Source organism: Hyperolius riggenbachi, chromosome 4, assembly GCF_040937935.1.
Source record: "Hyperolius riggenbachi isolate aHypRig1 chromosome 4, aHypRig1.pri, whole genome shotgun sequence".
NCBI lineage: Eukaryota > Metazoa > Chordata > Amphibia > Anura > Hyperoliidae > Hyperolius > Hyperolius riggenbachi.
Window position 1 is genome coordinate 298,359,913 of NC_090649.1, and position 20,995 is coordinate 298,380,907.

At 42.9% G+C, this 20,995-nt stretch overlaps 1 protein-coding gene across 12 annotated transcripts in view; it reads left to right on the forward strand.

Annotated features, from left to right (window-relative positions):
• Positions 1 to 20,995, forward strand: part of LAMA2 (laminin subunit alpha 2) — a 1,150,433-nt gene that overhangs the window by 667,901 nt on the left and 461,537 nt on the right. For all 12 annotated transcript variants that reach the window (XM_068231524.1, XM_068231529.1, XM_068231525.1 and 9 more), the window contains one exon: positions 1,896 to 2,032. In XM_068231524.1, coding sequence (XP_068087625.1) covers positions 1,896 to 2,032 — 137 coding nt within the window. The remainder of the gene's footprint in view (positions 1 to 1,895; positions 2,033 to 20,995) is intronic.

Here is a 20,995-nt window from a genome sequence, read left to right on the forward strand (position 1 = left end):
GGGCAGATGCATTAATTATATTACATGGGGGGGGGGCAGATGCATTAATTATATTACATGGGGGGGCAGATGCATTAATTATATTACATGGGGGGGCAAATGCATTAATTATATTACATGCGGGCAGATGCATGGGCTACTGTGGATAATTACGTCAGACAAAGGGGAGATACACAGCTGCCAGCGCTATTTACATTACATATGGGCAGTGCAGGAGGACACCAGGGGCATTGCAGGGGACTTAAGGAAAATACATTATTGAGTCAGAACATCTACCAGACGCTCCTGGACCATGGGTGCACAAACTTTAGAATTTTTTTTTTCCCTGGTTTTTGCCCTCTAAAGCTAGGTGCGTCTTATAGTCCGGAGCGTCTTATAGTCCGAAAAATACGGTAGATGATAGCTACTTATGGGCACCTGCTGCAATGCATAGGAAGATGAGGCATGGGTACTCAGAATCGGTGATGTAGGGTCACATTCTTGCAAGACACAAGGGTGTCCATACAGAATATTGGATACATCCCTAAAGCATTGCCATGTCAAGCTTGCTTACTGCCTGTGCTTTTTGCACAGTAGTCAAACGTTTGCTAAGCATTCAGTTTGTATTCTCCTTCTGCTTTAGGCTTTTGAAGCTGATAAAGTACATGTCTGTCGGAATGTGAGACTAATGAGAGAAACATTTAAAGTGTGTTTTGGTAACCTCAAGCTTCCAAAATAGTTAAAGCCCAGGGTTTGCTCCACATTACTTGTGTTTGGTACATGACGGTAAAATGTAGCAAAAATGGGTAAAATGTGACATTTTTTATTAGATACAGCAAATAAGGTATGGATAAATTCTTCCTAATAATCACATAATGTCATATCTTGAAAAGTATTTCAGTTTGTAACGTATGCTAGAATACAATATATATGCCAATTAAATTGAGAATACTTTAGTCAAAGGAATAGATCACCAGCAGTAGTGATTTTGCTTATTTTGTGAAATTTCTATGATGTCTTGGTTTAAAGTGGGTCCAAGTCCCGGCTGCAGATTCAAAGATGCTTTGTCTGTGCTCAGATGCACACAGTAATTACAGTGAGAGATACACTGTAATTACGCAACGGAACTTGCGGCAAGAGGCATGGGTAATTAGCAGCAATACGTATAATGACAGGTGACAGCGACGCTACGTGGGGGGCTTTAGAGATGTACGGTGACCCGACGGGGAGCTCTGGGGGTATCCTATTAAAGGAGATCCCCAGATGCAGTGGCGGAAGATGGCGGCGATGTTTGGCGTGTGAGTGTGCATGTGTGGGGAGTGAGGCTGTGGTGCTGAAGGACAGCACTACAGCATAAACCTTGCTCCCCATCATCCGGGAAAAAGGAGCATCACTCAGGCTTTCACCTGAGTGATTCTCCCTAATGAACGGCCATCGTGGGAAGGAAACTGGCGATAGGATTTGCTGGTAAACCTTGCGAGATGGCAAGGTGATAAGTAGCTCTAAGCTCGCATCTGCAAGCTACTTATCACCTGAAATAGGATATGACCCCTTGTGTTTCATACAAGTGTTATAAGGATATTCTGCCTTTATGTATTCAAAGTCAAATGATGTACTTTATTTTGGGGTTTGTTGTATCTTCAATAAGCTGGTGAAATAACTCCATTCATAGAGCTGCACTTGTAAACCTGCTTATTCCCTGTTTCTCTGCATCTTATAATTGCTGATAACTAACAGACAATAGACATTATTTACACACATTTATCAAACATCTATAATTCAATGTCAATGTTTATTCCATTCTGGCTATTACCATGGATTAATAGCTATAAACAATAACAGACCTAGCATGTAGCATCAAGTATGACTCTTAGATCTTGTTGTTCTCTGACAAGTGTGTTTTTGTTTGTATGTAGCTTGTGACTGCCCCCATGTTGGGAATAATTGTGATGAGGAAACAGGCCAGTGTGTTTGTCCTCCCAACACCATTGGAGAGCAATGTGACAAATGTGCACCAAACCACTGGGGATACAGCATTATCAGTGGATGCAAGGTCAGTCAAGCAATACAATCACAGTGGGGTAAATAATGGTCATACTATGTTATTACTGGATCACCAACATCTAGGTATGATTGTCAATGGCAATATTGATTACCGGTAGTCCTTTTCCTGCTGGGAATATGATGTGAAAGTCGGTGTATTTCTTCAGTTTTTATATATTTTGTGCTGTTCTGTATTGACCAAGTCATGTTTTTCTTTGCTCTGACAAAAAAAAATTGCAGTGACTAAACACAAAAGGATAAATATTCAATGGAAATTTTGATTACAAATTATAATGATTTTATTATTTAATTGGGATGGAATTAAGGGTTCGTAAATGAGAATTATGTAAGTTGGAACAATTTATAGAATTGTACTTGTAAAAAAAGGTAGTTTTTCTGCTGAAATGAAAATAATGAGCATTTTCAGGGAAACTTGACTCCTGAAAATTGCTGTACTTCATACAACCATACGGTGTAATAGGTAATGTTCGGCACCCACTAGCGGTAGCTGATACTTTGTGGGCTCCAGCACTCCCCCATTATATAGTGCAGCAGCAGATATTGTTTTACAGAGTGCCCAGCCGTCATATGGCCAATATTGCACCAGGCGCCAATACTTTCAGGAGGATTAGTGACAAGGCAGGTTGAGGATTAGCGTTAATAGATTGAGAAGGTTACGTTTTTAGAAAGGGTTTGTGTCAAGAAGGCATTAGTAAGTGAAGTTTCGTCTGGTGTTAAACCGTACGGTTCTGAACCAGTTCTGTATAATGCCTGAAGAAAAAAGTTACAGCGGTCCTAAACTTTAGATTGAACACAGCAACAAATATAGGGGGAAATAAAAATATAATGCTGTGCTGAATTTCAATGAATAATGAAAGGGTTAACCCTTCTCTCTCTCAGTTTTTTTTACTAAGCCCCATCCCCACAGTCCCTTCACTCTTCGTGGCACAAGCTTCCCCAACCACACAGCACTCTGGGAAAAAGTTTTCCTCTTGCTGCTGTGGCTGATTTATTACTGTGGACACAAACACACAGTTTCAGGGCTGTGTAAAAGCGTCAGCCTCAGCAACAATTAAAGAGAGTCTGAACCCTAAACAAATACCGCTTTTTACTGGGCAGTCCTCTACAGCAATAAGACCATAGCTGAATCGCCGCATCCCGACTTCAGAACGATGACTTTATACCCCCCAAAATCCCTAGGTCAAAATTCCATGACTTTCCAGGTCATGGATTTTGCTGCCCGGGGGAGGCAGAGCTTTGTGCAGTAGCTCTGCCTCTTCTCACATCAATCCCTGCCAATCTCCATCTCCTACTGCCCCTTTTAGTGACAAAATACTGAGATGGGCGGGAGGAGGCGGAGATCGGTGGAGATTGATGCGAGCAGAGGCAGAGCTACTGCACAAAGCTCTGTTTCTACCCATAAGGAGTAGTGTTGGGTGAACACCTGGATGTTCGGGAACGTTCGCCGAACATGGCCACGATGTTCGGCATGTTCGGGCCGAACCCCGAACTCCCTGAACATCCCGCTTTTGGGGGCCCTATGGGGTCGCAGGCATAAGGGGGGAGCATGCCCCAATCGCGGGGGGGGGGGGGGGGTCGGAAATCCCCCCCACCCCCTCCGCTAGTGCTCCCCCCTCTGCCCGCTTCCCCATACAAAAGTTTGACGAAAGTAAAATAGTACCGGTGGTGGTGGCTGGCTGCTGCAGTGGCTGGCTGGCACTATGAAGTGACTGAGGAGGAGGAGTCGGAGTAGGACGCGTTGAGGGAGGCCGGGCAGCGGGCGGTTCAGCGGTAGTACCCTTGTGGTACTTCCGCCCTTTCTCTGACCTCACGTCCTCTGCGTGATGACGCATACGAGGGTACGTGTGACGCGTACCCTCGTATGCAGAGGACGTGAGGTCAGAGAAAGGGCGGAAGTACCACAAGGGTACTACCGCTGAACCGCCCGCTGCCCGGCCTCCCTCAACGCGTCCTACTCCGACTTCTCCTCCTCAGTCACTTCATAGTGCCAGCCAGCCACTGCAGCAGCCAGCCACCACCACCGGTACTATTTTACTTTCGTCAAACTTTTGTATGGGGAAGCGGGCAGAGGGGGGAGCGCTAGCGGAGGGGGTGGGGGGAATTTCCGCCCCCCCGCGATCGGGGCATGCTCCCCCCTTATGCCTGCGACCCCATAGGGGGCCGTATTCGGCCGAACAGGGCCCTGTTCGGCCGAACAGGGGCCCTGTTCGGCCGGACATTCAACAATTCGGGCGAACCCGAACAGCTTGGCCGAACACCACTAGGTGTTCGGCCGAACTCGAACATCACCCGAACAGGGTGATGTTCTGCAGAACCCGAACAGTGGCGAACACTGTTCGCCCAACACTAATAAGGAGCCCCGGGGATTTTGCAGGTGTTAATTGATTGCTCTGCCGCGGGAATGCAGTGTTTCAGCTATGGTCTTGTTGCTGAAGAGGACTGCCCAGTAAAAAGAGGTATTTGTTTAGGCTTCAGACTCTCTTTAAGGCACACCAATTTGTTTTACAGAGGCAGTGAGCACAAGGGAGGGAGGAGGAATGGAGACACAGTTTCACTTTGGCTGTGTATCAGTGTCTGCCTGTGCACAGGAAAACAGATCATGAGCACATCCATATGATATCTGTAAGTGAAAGCACCCACTACACAGAAAGATTCTGAAAGGGGAGGGACCAAACACAGAGCTTGTTGCCAAGTAAACAAGGGGAACCAGAAAATGGAGGCAGTCTACACTTAAGCATTGATTCAAATAGCTTATAGTAGCAGAAAAGGTAGAAGACTGTTAACTTAGTTTTCTTATGTATAATTTATTACAATGGACATCATTTACTAATTCTCATGTATCTGATGTTTAGAGTAGGTAGGTCCTCTTTAACCACTTCGCCATATCTGGACGCATATATCCGTCCAGATAGGCAGTGGTGCTGCAGCCGTGTGGTGCGCGCGATCGGGCGCGTGCCCGAGCGCGCTCCCGCTGCCTCCCGCTGCCCCCCCGATCAGTGAATGGGAATATAATTCCCATTCACCGATCTAAGTCCCCGGCAGAAATACCGACGCTTTCTCATCAGAGAGCGTGGTATTTCTGCCCCCAGGAAACTTCTTCTCTTCATTTTAGTTCCTAGATGCGACATTGTTCGCATCCAGGAATTTTTTGAATGTGGCCATCTTGTGGCCAAATAGTAAACTGCACCCACATACTTTTATTAAATAAAAAAATACATTATATTACATCTAAAATTAGCAGTTTCCCTCACAAACTAAAATTACCCAAATACATTTTTGTATTAAAAAAAAATAAAAAAAATTACAATTAAAAAAAAAAAAAAACTACATAAATAGTTACCTAAGGGTCTGAACTTTTTAAATATACATGTCAAGAGAGTATCTTATTAAATTTTTTAAAATTATAAGCTTGTAAATAGTGATGGACGCAAATTGAAAAAATGCACCTTTATTTCTAAATAAAATATCGGCGCAATAAATTGTGATAGGGACGTAATTTAAACGGTGTAATAAGCAGGACAAATTTGCACATAAAATGCATAGGTTTTAATTACTGTAGCATGTATTAATTTTAAACTATAATGGCCAAAAACTGAGAAATAATGATTTTTTTCCATTTCTATCTTAATCTTCCTGTTAAAATGCATTTACAGTAAAGTGCCTCTTAGCAAAATGTACTACCCAAAGAAAGCCTAATTAGTGGCGGAAAAAACGAGATATAGATCAATTAATTTTGATAAGTAGCGATAAAGTTATTCGCGAATGAATGGGAGGTGAACATTGCCCGGATGCATAAGATTTTCGAAGCTGTAGGCTGAAGTGGTTAATGTTCTGAAAGCTTGCAGCAAAATGATGCACAGTTAGTCATTAAAGGCATAACCTGAGTCAATGTTGTTGATTTGAAGGTATTAGTGTCAGTGTAAGGGGTTACAGTGGGGGGAGCTTATGGTTAAAGGGTTCAGAAACCGAAGGGATTTGCCTAGGGATAGAACACTGACAGTCTCCTGTGCTGAAAACACAGACAACACTAACATTGCAAAGCCGCTAGTAGAATAACAATGTGTTAACACTATTTTAAAGGACAACTGAAGTGAGAGGGATATGGTGGCTGCCATATGTATTTCCTTTTAAGCAATACCAGTTGCCTGACTATCCTGCAGATCCTCTTCCTCTAATACTTTTAGCCATAAACCCTGAACAAGCATGCAGCAGATCTGGTGTTTCTGACATTATTGTCAGATCTGACAAGATTAGCTGCATTATTGTTTCTGGTGTGATTCAGACACTACTGCAGCTGAAGAGATCAGCAGGGCTGCCAAGGAACTGGTATTGCTTAAAAGGAAATAAATATGGCAGCCTCCATATCCCACTCACTACAGTTGTCCTTTAAAATATTTATCATGCAGCACCCAATTTATTATGCCCCTCTTTTGAATGTACACCTATATACTGTAGAATGCCAAGATTATTTATGAAACTGTTTATCTCTCCTAAAGCTGGTCCCACAACAACCAATTCCAACTTATATTTGATACTTCCTGATCAACATGACACTTGAGCAAACCAAGCATTCCTGTTTACAGAGTAACTAGGTCATGCAATGTACTGAGGGTGGTTAGGATGTGCCTCTTTTACTGATAGCTCTGCAGGCTGCTTACTTATAAGTCTCATGCTATCAATGGGTTTTCACTAGCAAAAGTTAAAATAGATTTTAAAATCTGTCAAGGCAGTGAACCTTAACCTCCCTGGCGTTCTATTAAAATCGCCAGGGAGGCTGCGGGAGGGTTTTTTTAAATTAAAAAAAAACTATTTCATGCAGCCAACTGAAAGTTGGCTGCATGAAAGCCCACTAGAGGGCGCTCCGGATCCGCACTTTCGATCGCCTCCGGCGATCAAAAGTAACAAGGAAGGCCGCAATGAGCGGCCTTCCTTGTTTCGCTTTCCTCGTCGCCATGGCGACGAGCGGAGTGACGTCATGGACGTCAGCCGACGTCCTGACGTCTGCCGCCTCCGATCCAGCCCTTAGCGCTGGCCGGAACTGTTTGTTCCGGCTGCGCTGGGCTCGGGCGGCTGGGGGGACCCTCTTTCGCCGCTGCACGCGGCGGATCGCCGCGCTGCGGCGGCGATCAGGTAGCACACGCGGCTGGCAAAGTGCCGGCTGCGTGTGCTGCTTTTTATTTGATAGAAATCGGCCCAGCGGGGCCTGAGAAATCCTCCTGCGCAGGTTACCCCGAGCTGAGCTCGGGATAACCGGCAAGGGGGTTTTAAGTAAAAAAAAAAAAAATGAGTTTTACTCACCTGGGGCTTCCCTCAACCCCCTGCAGCTGTCCGGTGCCCTCGCAGCCTCGCTCCGATCCTCCTGTCCCCGCCGGCGGCTACTTCTTGTTTCGGCAACAGGCTCCGACAGGCTGGGAACGCGAGTGATTCTTCACATCCCGGACACAATAGCGCCCTCTATACTGCTATTGCCGCCTTCCTTCTATAAATAGTAAAGGTCAGAATCACCTTTTTTCATCAAGTATGCTGGTGACCCAGAATTATTTGTGGTTCACAAGGCAATGACAGTAGTGCATATGACAGACGTAGCATTGACAACCATGAGAGATATACATTGATACAAGCACGAGAAGCATACATTTAGAGCATAGAGGAAAAGCATTAAGAACTGTAAAACAACTACCGTATTTTTTGGAATATAAGACGCACTGGAGTATAAAACGCACCTAGTTTTTGAGCAAGGAAAGAAAAAAAATGCATACAGTACCATACTTAGGGTATAGTGTCCAGAACCTTCCTCCTCCCTTTGATTATGGTACAGTACCATACTTAATATCCAGAACTCCCCCCTCCTGAATACACACATTGATTGATTTAGTATAGTGTCCAGAACCTTCCTCCCCCTCCCCCTGAATTCACATTCATTATGCTACAATCGGTAATGTAGTGTATACACTTTGAGGCTCAGTATGCCTCTGGATACTGTATAATTATTATGCCCCTCATTATCCATCATGTAGTATGGTACAGTAGTTCTGTACCTGTCTCTCCTCACTCGTGCTGCCGCTGCAAGTGTGATTCTCAGTATGACATAGTGAAGCTGGCAGAATAATCAGCAAGAGCCTGTAGTGATTGAGGAGGCGGAGCTTCAGCCTCTTCAGCATCTAATGGGTGGAGGAGTGTGGAGCCGTGCATGGAGACCCGGGCTGTTTGAGACAGGAACCGGGCACCAATTCCCCAACAGGAGCCGATCGTTTTCTGGAGCATACTCCTGCACCGCAAGACCACACACAGAGCCGTCCCACTGGAGCCCAGTGCGAATCCCCACCAGAGTCCAGCATCATCCGATCCTTGCAGGGAGACCACCCAGATAGCACAGCAATTTGCCATGCAGAGCTAGGCGCCGATCCCAGAGCCATACATCAGTCGCTCAGACCCCTGCACCGATCCACACAGAGAGCACTGATTCATGCAGAGGGACCAACTAGACAGCGCAGCAGTGCCATTCAGAGCTCAGCACTTATCCCCAACATGGAACTGATCCCGGAGCCCTGCAAGGAGACCACCCAGACTGCACCGCCCTGACGCTCAGAGCCCCGCACAGATCACCGCTAGGTACCGCATACATTACCAAGCCCGGCAAGCTGACACGCTGCCTGACACTGCCGCAGAGCCCACCACCCCTACCATAATTTCTTCAGAATATAACTCTTTGGGGGGAGAAAAGGTGCGTCTTATATTCCGAAAAATACGGTAAGTGTGGAGAAGTACTGCACAGAAGTGCTTGGAAGTTCGGAGAAATTATGAAATTATGCTGGGAAATTATGCTGTCTTCCCCCTGCACCTGGGGGTTCTGGAAGGGATTGTTCTGTAAAGGTGTGCTTATTCTTATATACATACCTGAGTCAGTTCATTCAAACCTGATGTTTTTGTAGTTGCTAAAGAAACAGCTCATGGGGTTTATTCACAAAGGAACTGTAAACGTAATGTGTGCAGACAGAACACATTACATTTACTGGCAGTTATTCAATTTACAAAGCAAGCTATAAAAATTGCTATATGCATACATCACTTGGGTTGCCTGTTACACAAGCAACACTAGTGTTGAAAATATAAAGTGAGTTACACAATTTATGTAACTTGCCACTTAAATGGTATAAATCCCACACGTCTGCACACATTAAGTTTACAGTTCCTTTGTAAATATACCCCATGACTTCTTATATTATTAATGTACTTTAGAGATAAGGCTTGTATGTGGGTCAGTAAAATATCACTATATCATATGCCATTGTCACACTTATAAGAAGGCACAGCCCCTTGCAATGCAAAAGAAGAACAAAATCACCCGCATAGAAATCTTCTACTAACAAACTATCGGTAAACATTGCTTTCAGTTGGGACAATGTTTTCCCATCATTTATTATCAATGGTAACACTTATGATGCCTGAATTGTTTAAACTTTCATGTAACAGTTTCATAAGAGTATTTTACTCACTGTACATTACATATGCCAACAAACTAAGAAATGGTGATACAGGTAATACCTTTGATGACCAGGTGTACATAGTTTATTGCAAGCTTTCAAAACTTCTTCTTCAGGCATGATGCAGAACTGCATTAGAACCATATCTGTGTGGCTTTGATCAAGTTCTGTATCATGCCTGAAGAAGAAACTTAAAGTTTCTAAAGCTTGAAATAGACTATGTACTGTTAGTCATTAAAAGTATTACCTGAATCAACATTTCTTGGTTTGATATCAGGATATCTGCTTCCCTACTCCCACCGGACCATACCTTGCTTGTACATTACGTGTGAGCAATATAGTGACAGATATAAATTATCCAGCACTTGGGACTATGCAGTTGCAGTTTAGGCACTTATTCTAAGTAAAAAATGTGTAATAAATTCTTGCGCCTCAGCAATAAATACTGCTTTCCACTTTTAATTTTAAAATGTCATAACATGCACTTATCAATTGCATAAAATTGCATGCAAATATAATTCTTTAAAATGATAGATCTGCAGAACTACAATGCATCCACATAAGCATATACCCCCTAACCTATATCCGGAAGACAGGACTGGAACGTATGCTGTGTTCCCAATACCACTTGCTTGGATAACTTGATAGGCACAGTATATCTGCCTATAGTGCACTATAATGGCCTGTAGTTTGCATTTCAATCATATAGCGTAATCCCATGAGTCAATAGCTTCATGCGTAGTAGCTCACAATAGCATTTCCAGATTGCTTCTTAATACAAGCGGTTCCTATAGCAACCGCCGCCACATGTAACTCTCGCAGCAGGCGCGGCTGGTCAGTTGGTAACAAAGCGGAATGAATGAATGAGGCAGAGGAGGCAATCCAACTTCGGAGTAGATAATTCTAACAGCTCAAGTACAAGCTGGTGACTCGTGAGATGATACAATCGCTGCCGTCCTCTTGGAGCTGAACTAATTCCACAGATTGTTCCGGATACCAAAACAGGAAGTTCGGGGTGATGTCACCACTCTGTAGCCAAAGAGCCAACGCGTTTTAATAGGCATGCATATCTTCATCAGGGCTTGTTTGTATTGGACCAGCCACTCCTTTCATACTCTATTACTCCGCCTACTCTCCCCGCTGTTCATTCAAACTTGTTGCAAGTTGTATACAACACTGCAGTCTGTTAAAAGTCTGTTAAAATGCACATAGCTCGACATCCAAATTGAATCCTTTAGGCGCCAAGCTGTTCAAAGTGTATATCCACTGTATATCCACTGTGTTTCCTTATGTGACCTTGAAAAATCACCTTCCTTTTCGACACATTGTATTGCATACAACTTGAATGTATTTAAGCTGCCACTGTGGAATTCTTTAAAATGTTTTCTCAACGGGTACTTGCTGTTGCCACCTTTTATATTGTTCACATGTTCCTCAATTCTGGGAAGCAATTTCCTTTTAGTCCTACCCACATATTGCTTTTTGCAGCCACATTCAATATTATTCTAAGTAACCCAGAACCTGCATTACAGTAATTAAAGGGATGACTTGGCAACCGTGACTGACAGTCTGCCTTAAACAAAATCTGAATTAAAAGATTAACTTATGAGATACTTGAATGTCTATATAGTACTAATGCTAAATAGAATGTTAGTGACATAGAATGGACTCATTTTTATTTTCAGTTTAAGGGTTGCATTTTTAAGACTGCATTCTAAAAGGCAGCCATGCTAGTCTGGCGTAGAATCTGTGCCATTCAGCTGCAAAGGACAGAGAAGTGAGTCTTTGAAAATGATAGCACTAAAACCTTATAAGCATTATTTTCTCTGCCACATAAGAGAGTTTTGCCCCATTTCCTTTTTAGAACACTAGGCTAAACTGACTTTGTTTGACTGTCTTATTTGCTTGGATAACAGCTCAGGTTTTTTTTTTCTTTAAAGTGGATCCGAGATGAAAAACTATCTATAACAAGTATTTTGTCTATATATCTTATCTAAAGTTTAGATAGTTTACACAGCATATCTAGCTGCAAACAGCTTCAAAAGTTTATGATTATTTATTCCTGTGATACAATGAGGGCAGCCATGTTCTGTTTGTCACATTGTCACAGGCTGAGGGCTGGAGATGCTATCAGCTTACCTGTGTGTAAATTCAGTCCCCTCTCCTCTTCCCTCCTCCCCTCTGCCTCTGAAATCAATGGTTAGTAACCTCCTCCTCCTCCTGCCCAGACTGAGCTCCCATAAGCCCTTGCTACAGTGCCAAGGCACAGAAGGAGCTGTGGGTGAGGCTTGTTTAGTTTATAGGGAATAAGAGTATTAAAACAAAACAAAAAAAGTATTTGGCTTGAGGAATGCCCTATAAACTATATGAAAGGAACACAATTATGCAATGAGTAAAAGTTTATCTCGGAACCACTTTAACATTTTGTACAGGAAAACAGAAAAGAACGTCAGACACTTTCTTAGAATGAATGACTAGTACTATATGTACCTGTGTTTATCTCATAATGTCAGTTCAGGTATCCTGAAACACGTTAAGTTTTGGTGTGTTTTGTGCACTAAAGAATACAATGTGCTTGGTTGGTGTATCTGTAACATTAACTTAAAAATTGTTTAAGTTACTAAAAGTGCAGCTGGTGTATAGATATGAACCCAATATAAATGTAAAACAGGAATCATAACATCTTTAAGGAACAGAAGATGGGCCTACTGGAGGGTGGGAATTGCTTCAGTTTGTGAGCATGTAAACAAATTAAACAATTATGCTAGTTTATACGGAGAGTTCTTTTAATTATTTATAAGATCTGTCTTTAATATTCCTCTGTACTTTCAAACATTAAGCAGAATTTGGTTTTCAATTTAAGAAATATCATATCTGGATGACAGTTATATCCTAGGGAAACACAGCCTCTTAAATTACTAATGACAAATATGCTTCAGTTCATAGCTTGCTATGTTTACAGTTAATTTCTCTGCAGAGTTGTTACTGAAACACTATGCACAGCACACAGCCTATAAGCATGCTAAATTGGCAGTTTAAATTCTAGGTGCCAAAGTGAACCTATCACTTAATTTCCATCTGTATATATAAAACATTTTGCACCACATTGTATACTAACACTTTTGCCAAGAAATGGTACATTTTGTTAGCAAATAAGCAATCCCAGAGCTAATACTCAGGAACTTTGTCTATGCAAAATCGCAAAGAGTGTCTCAGAAGAGCATTGTGGGACTACAAAGTCACAGACTGTTTTGAATCAAGAAAGAATTTAGCCTTGAAGTGACACCGAAAAGCCATAAAGAATACCATCCTGTACTTACTTGGGGCTTGGTCCAAAAAATAGATAGGCTGTGGTGGAGTAGGCTCCACCCACTTTCCTGAATATTAATCCCAGTCACCCAGTGACCAAGTGTGCCAAATTTGAAAACCCTGCGAATTAACAGTGTAAGAACGGCTCCCATTGAAAATGAATTGCTTGAATTTAGCTGTTTTATGCTCCGCCTAATTTCCCCTAATTTTTCACCTCAGTCACCAAATGACCAACTGTGCCAAGTTTGGGAACTTTGGCTTTATTACTGTGAGAATGGCAGCCTTTTACGTTTTTTTCCATTGACGTGAATGGGTGAAATCTGATTGGCTGTTTGTGGTTCCTCCCATGTGTGCAGGGGGAGGCGAGACCCCCAGAGCATATCTTCCCAGGCAGTAGGGAATTTGTATGCCAAGTTTCATTGAAATCAGTAAAGGCGTTTTCAAGTGATGGACACACACACACACACACACACACACACACACACACACACTTATCTTTATTGGCATGACCAACCTTCAATACAGGCATTGCCAAAGCATGGGGAATGGGGGACATGGGATGAGGTGGGATAGAGGTGCAGTGGGTTAGCAATTCATGGACATTTTTTTTGGGGGGGGGGGGGGGCGGGTGAAGGGTTTTACGGTTAATTTAGGCTCCTCTCAGTCTGTGGCATGCTGTGAAATATTGTGCAGTGATTGTTACTGTGGATTTCTCTTCTCCTACTAGAATGTAGTGTTTCCTCTCATCCTCTAATGTGTGAATGTCTGGAAACAGTTCCATCAGTTTCTTAAAGGAGTCATCAGGGGGATATGAGGGAAATAAGTGCTACTTACCCAGGGCTTCGTCCAGCCCCAAGCTCCCATCATGTTCCTTGCTGCAGCTCCATGGTGAGCCATTTGCCTGTGAAGCTTCCCGGTCCCCGGCGATGATGTCAGGCCGACCTGGAGGTCCCTGCCACGTGGACCGGAGCGTACTGCACAGGCGCAGTAGTTCTGCACCTGCGCAGTATGCTCTGGTCCATGTGGCGGTGTTTGACAGTGCCGCTCGCGCAGGCGTAGTACAGGCTGACCCCTAGGTCATCCTGACGTCATCGCCGGGGACCGGGAAGCTTCACAGGCGAACGGCTCACCGCGGAGCTGCATCGGTGGACATGCTGGGAGCTTGAGGCTGGACGAAGCCCCGGTAAGTAGCACTTATTGTCCTCATATCCCCTTGATGACTCCTTTAAAGAAGGTTTCCCTGGTTGCAGTATATTTGGGGCAGTGCAGCAGGAAGTGATTCTCGTCCTCGAGGGTCTTCTGCTTACAATGTTGGCATAGTCTCCCCTTCCTGGGTTTGTATGTCTGCCTGTGTCTCCCAGACTCGATTTCAAGGTTGTGAGCACTAAGTCTGTAGATGCTCAGGATTTTCCTCTCTTGAGAGTTTTGGAGATTTTCCAGGTATGGGGTTATTTTGTATCCTCTCTGTAGGGACTGGAAACAGTAAAAAAGGGCGCAGGTGGCTAGTGGACAAATCGGGCGCCGCCATTCACTCCCACAATAAATATTGTTTACTGGGCGCCAAACAGGAAAAAAGAGCGCCCGAGAATAATAACGTTTTCCAACGGTGCCCGAAGATTTTTAATGTTTTATAACTGCTTGTGATGATTTACGTTTCCTATTTCAATAAAACATTATTTTAAATGTTATCCCTTACTGTTTGTAAAACATTATTATTCACAAAATAAAGCGATCAGTACGTAACGTAAATTGTAATATATTTTATCCCTTACTGTTTCTAAAACATTATTCTACACACAATACAGTGATCACTAAGGAGGGTCTTAGGTTTTGGCACCACCAGGGGGTCTTAGGTTTAGGCACCAACAGGGGGTCTTAGGTTTAGGCACCAATACGGGGGTCTAGGGGTTAGGGGTAGGTACAGGGAGGGTTACTTACTAATTTTTTTTTTAAACGTTATTATGCATTTCACTTTTTAAACGGAAGATTAACGTTTTCACAATTGGCGATTTCATGCACATTGTTTAATGATTTATAACTTTATAAAACATTATTTATAAATGACATATAGTACAATATATTTTTAAACGTTATCCATGCTTATCGTTTAAAACCCTGCGCCCTTTTTTCCCAGCGCCCCTTTTTAACGTACGCAGGGCCTGGTATAGGGTTAGCTTTTGTGACTGTTTTATTTCATTCCTCCATTTATCTACATAATCCTCTTTGCTCTTGTCTGTGGTACACACACACACGCATGCACGCACGCACGCACGCACGCACGCACACACACACACACACGATTTTATATACATAGATGTTTTGGGGAGACAAATCAGACTGTTGCCCAAAGATTACTTTGGCCCTTCAAGTAATGCTACTGAATCTGTTCTGATATCATTAATTTACATAAAAATATTGGGAGTTGAGTGGAAGATATAAAAGAATATTTTACAATAAGAATTTTTTTTACAACAATGGACTTAAATTGTAGATAAAAAACTATACATCCCATGGAAAACAAGTGATCAACAATATTTGTTGAGTATAGTAATGTTAAACTAATAAAGTTTAGTCAAAGAGAATAAAAGTTTGCTTCACAATTTAAAAACAAAAGTTTGCTTTCTTAACCTCCCTGGCTTTCAATTTCCCCAGGAATTCTGTGCAAAAAGTGGTTCAATTAATTTCAAATATTTTTCAAGCATTTTTTTAATCATTTATTTTTTATATATCAAATTCAGTACAGGTTATTGTATTGAATTCAATAAAAAAAAATAAAAAAAACAGTTTTCCGCCAGATGTTGATGACGCTGCATGGCCCTTAATCGCCGGGGGAATATGCAGTTCCAGAGGGAGAAGCAAATCCACGAGAGACACGGAAGAAGACACCGGGGAAGCTATCAGACATGCACAACGAAGGATCAGTATGTCAATAGTAAGTATAGGTTAGCCAGGCATGGTTACCCCAGTATAGGGTAGCAGCTATAGGTAGCCAGGTATAAATGTCCCCAAAATAGTTAGCCAGCTATAGGTGCAACAGTGTAGGTTTTCCAGGAATAAGTGTCTTCAGTATAGTTAGGCAGGCAGGCAGCTATAAGGGCTCTCCTCCCACTTCCCAGAGGCATACCTTGCCACATTTCTGATCCCCCTTCCCTCCCTCCACTGATCATCCATCCCACCCTCTTGACCTCGTTACTAAGTACAGACTGTACAGTATTCCTGATCCCTCCTCCCTCCACGATCATACATGCCTCCCTCCCGATGCCCCCTTCCCTCCTGTGCCCCTGGTGCTGCTGTAAATAGAGAAGGGGGAGAATTGCTCACCACAGGCTCTCTCCAGTGATGATCGCTGATTCTTTTCCGCATGCAGCTCTGGGCTACTGTATACAGTACCGGGGATGCGCTGATGATGTCATCAGCCGCACCCCTGGTACTGTACACAGAAGCCCGGAGCTGCATGTGGAGAGGAATCAGTGATCATCGCTAGAGAGAGCCTGTGGTGAGTAATTCTCCCCCTTCTCTATTTACTGCAGCACCAGGGGCACAGGAAGGAAGGGGGCATTGGGAGGGAGGCATAGATGATCCATGAGGGAGGAGGGATCAGGAATGCTGAATGGTCTGTAGTTAGTAACAGGAGGGAGGTCAGGAGGCAAGGATTGATGGATGATCAGTGGAGGGAGGGAGGTAAGGTGGATTAGGAATACCCCCGGCAACCCGGTTGTAGCTGCTCTGCCCCGCCAGCTTTTTGGGCTTCCCTGGGATTGATAGATGCAGGTTGGCACACTGTGGGTAGCTCAGATCGCTACCCACAGTGTGTTAACAGGCGTCCATCAGTCCTAGGGAAGCTCACAGAAGCAGATAAAGCGGAGCTGGCAGTGCAGAGCAGCTAGAAATCTCCCTGGCAGCATGGACGAGCCTGACTCGTCTATACAGATTTCAGCAAGTTTTAGCTGGACGAACCAGGCTCATCCATACCGCTAGGGCGGTTAAAACAGACGGTATTTGGGATAATTCAGGTTGGAGTGAACTCAGAGATGTCATCACTGCTGAATATATACAAATCAACCATTGTTGTCCTTAGAAGCTAAACACACCTCCAAATTTCTGGAATGCAATGATGTGTCAGTTTGTTATTTGTACAGAGCCATAATAATCCAACACGCATACAGACTGTTTCACATTGGTTGATCCTCATCAGTGTATGGCATGGATTAATTTTGCTCTGTGGAGTAGGACTTGAAACTTGAGAAACTCCATAGAGCCAAATTAACATGCCATGCACTGATGAGGATCAACCAATCCAAAACCGTCTTTATGCATATTGGATTATTATGGCTCTGTACAAATTAACAAACTGACACATCATTGCATTCCAGCAGATCTGGAGGTGTGTTTAGCTTCTAAGGACAACAATGGTTGATTTGCATATATTCAGCCATGATGCACTGGGAGACATCTTGAAGCTCACTCCAACTTGAATTAATTAAAGGGACTCCGAGCAGTGCAGAAACTATGGAAAGATGCATATCATTTTAAAGGTCTCTTTCTCCTCTTTCCAATGATATATAAACCGCCACCCTACGCCTTTTAGTTTTCGCTATTTTCGCGATTGAAATTGCCGCGGCCGCGATTTCGATCGCGAAAATAGAGAAAACTAAAAGGCGTAGGGCAACGATTTAGGTGTCGTCAGAAAGAGGAGAAAGAGAGCTTTAAAATGATATCCATCAAGCCATAGTTATATTGTATTACACAGTGCGACTTTTTGTCAAAGTCAGCAGCTGCATTCAGCAGAATGGAGCTGCTGACACTGGGGAAAGTGTCGGCCTGTGTAATACAATATAACTATGGCTTGATGGATATCATTTTAAAGCTCTCTTTCTCCTCTTTCTGACGACACCTAAATCGTTGCCCTACGCCTTTTAGTTTTCTCTATTTTCGCGATAGAAATCGCGGCCGCGGCAATTTCAATCGCGTAAATAGCGAAAACTAAAAGACGTAGGGTGGTGGTTTATATATCATTGGAAAGAGGAGAAAGAGAGCTTTAAAATGATATGCATCTTTCCATAGTTTCTGCACTGCTCGGAGTCCCTTTAAGAAAGCAAACTTTTGTTTTCCATAACATTTTAGAAAGAGGGCTTTTTGGACAATTGCAGCCCGTTACACACTCCAATGAGTTCTGGTTCACCATGAGCTTGCTGGTTAGTCTGTACCTTCACAAGTTAGAAACTTGAGTGAGGGAACAAAGACTAGCTATCCATGATGCAGAAGGCTCTGTGATTTCTGATGATGCAAATAAATTGAAGCGTACTACTGACTTTACTGCAAGGATTTGCTGAGGTATGGCAACTTGATATACGTACAGGTAGGATATTTCTGTCTCCACACATGTATGCACATCATTCATGATCCCTCAGGTTTCTATGGAATATTATTATTATTATTTTTAGTATTTATATAGCGCCGACATATTACGCAGTGCTGTACAGTGTATATATATATATATATCTTGTCACTAACTGTCCCTCAAAGGAGCTCACAATCTAATCCCTACCATTGCCATATGTCTATATTATGTAGTGTAAGTACTGTAGTCTAGGGCCAATTTTTTTAGAGGGAGCCAATTAACTTATCTGTATGTTTTTGGAATGTGGGAGGAAACCGGAGTGCCTGGAGGAAACCCACACAGACACAGAGAGAACATACAAACTCTTTGCAGATAGTGCCCTGGCTGGGATTCGAGCCAGGGACCCAGCGCTGCAAGGCGAGAGAGCTAACCACTACGCCACCGTTGTAGACAGGCAAAATGCTAAAATGTGTATTAGTACAAAGGCAACGCAATTTATAGTTCTAACACATATTGCGGGACATATTTTTAAAACTTAGAGTAGGCTTTTTTCTCTCTGTTTCAAAATTGTTTAAATTTTTCACTCTATTTATAAAAGAGGCATTTTTTTTATTAAATAGTCTGGTAAAGTGAAGCAAAGAAGTGCTGGGTGACCCAAAACCACAAGGAGAATATAGGGGACTGAAAGAGACCAAAAAGCCCTCCTACTAAAAAGCAATGCTTAGTTTGCCCTCTTAAATGGATAAAGGGGGTAAGGTGTAATTTGGCCTCTAGCTATGCCAGTAGCCAAATTAAATTGTTTTTATAGTAATTTGGGTTTTGTCTTCTGTCCAAATCATTCAATGAGTGCTTCTATAGCCGTATTTCCAATTACGGCCTATGGTGGCGCCGGCTGGGCCCAAATCTCCTGTGCTGTTTTTACTGCTCTCGCCTTACACTATGGTAAATATATGTATCACAAAAATATTTATAAAGCTGCTAGCAGCTTTATAAATAGGCTTTTTTAACGTTACAGGAACTTAGGAACTTATGAGTATATAAGAGAAGGGGTTACTGCACCTTGCTACAAATGAGTTGATACAGCTGTAGCATGAAGACTGCAATGCAGCATCACTACTGTAACCAGAGAAAGTGGTTGTCAAAACTACCAAACACATTGTGATGCCATCAGATACCTTAATTCCCCACTAGCTTCAGTTTCTTGTTTTTATAATTCCTATTTTCCCCACCTTGACTCTGGACTTTGTTTTGTTTACACCTTCTTGCTTACTTACCGGTATTGGTAACATTGCCATTATTATTTAAAGGGACTAAAATGACATATTTGCTTTTAAGGTTAGAATACTATAATTTCCCTGTTTAATGAAGTGTTAACAAAAACAAGATGTTGGATGAGATGCAGAGAGATTATTCAGTCTTATTATGTACTAGTTGACCTGTCTTCCACTTCCACATATGACTGCAGCTGTTAGCTCCTTGTCTATATACTTGTGAAGATGCTGAAAAAGATCATACATAGAGAGGGATAAGTTGTGTACACACACCTCTGAGATGAAAAGTCCATTATCATCTCAATACAAATGTCAGTACACATGTTCAAATTACTATACATAATGTCAAGAAGTCTCAGTGGCTCCAACGACCGTGCTCTACTTTCAAAAACATGCTCTTAGAAAAGGAAATTGAATAATTTAAAGGTCACTGTTGAATTGGTTTATACACATAGACAACTACTTAAAGAGAAACTCCGACCAAGAATTGAACTTTATCCCAATCAGTAGCTGATACCCACTTTTACATGAGAAAAATAATGATTTTCACAAACAGACCATCAGGGGGCGCTGTATGACTGATTTTGTGCTGAAACCCCTCCCACAAGAGGCTCTGGTACCGTACGGTACTCTGGGCAAACTGCCACAATGTAACAATGTTCAGACAGGAAATAGCTGCTTACAGCTATCTGTTAAAGCCAGACTAGCTAGAAACAGCTACATAATTTGCCCACAGTAACAATGTCACCATGTAATACATGTCAGAATGTGAATCTGGGAGAGGAAAGATTTTACAATGAGCAAACACTGACTAAATCATGTATACATAATTATTGTAAAAATGAAGCACTTTTTTTATTACATTATTTTCACTGGAGTTCCTCTTTAATATACATTACTCTAGGGTCTGTCACTCACAGATCACTTCTGGCAAAAGAAAACTATGCAAATTCAGATACACCATTGCTTTTTGACTGAGATGAATGTCATGATTTATGCTTGTCTCTTGATTGTGGATTGCATAGGTATAGGATGCGATAATACAGCAGCATTCAATTACCACTCGTAAACATTTTATTTGACTTTAAAAGGAATGTTCAGGCAAGCAAAAAAAGATAAAAATCTACTTACCTGGGGCTGCCTCCAGCCCCTTGCAGCCGACATGTCCCACGCCACAGCTCCGCTCTCAGCCGGCGGCCCAGGGTCTCCGTCGGTACAGAGGCCAACCTCGCGAGGTTGTCGTCTACTGCACCTGCGTGAGCACCGCTGTCAATCAAGTCCACGTTGTCTGGAGTGTACTGCGCCTACACAACACACTCCGGACAGCATGGACTTGATTGACAGTGACGCTCGCGCAGGTGTAGTAGAGGAGAACCTCGCAAGGTTGGCCTCTGCACCGGTGGGGACCCGAGCCGCTAGCTGAGAGTGGAGCTGCGGCATGGGATATGTCGGATGCAAGGGGCTGGAGGAAGCCCCGGGTAAGTAGATATTTTTTTTTTTTTGCTTGCCTGGACATTTCCTTTAGTGGCACAAATTCCAAAATTAAT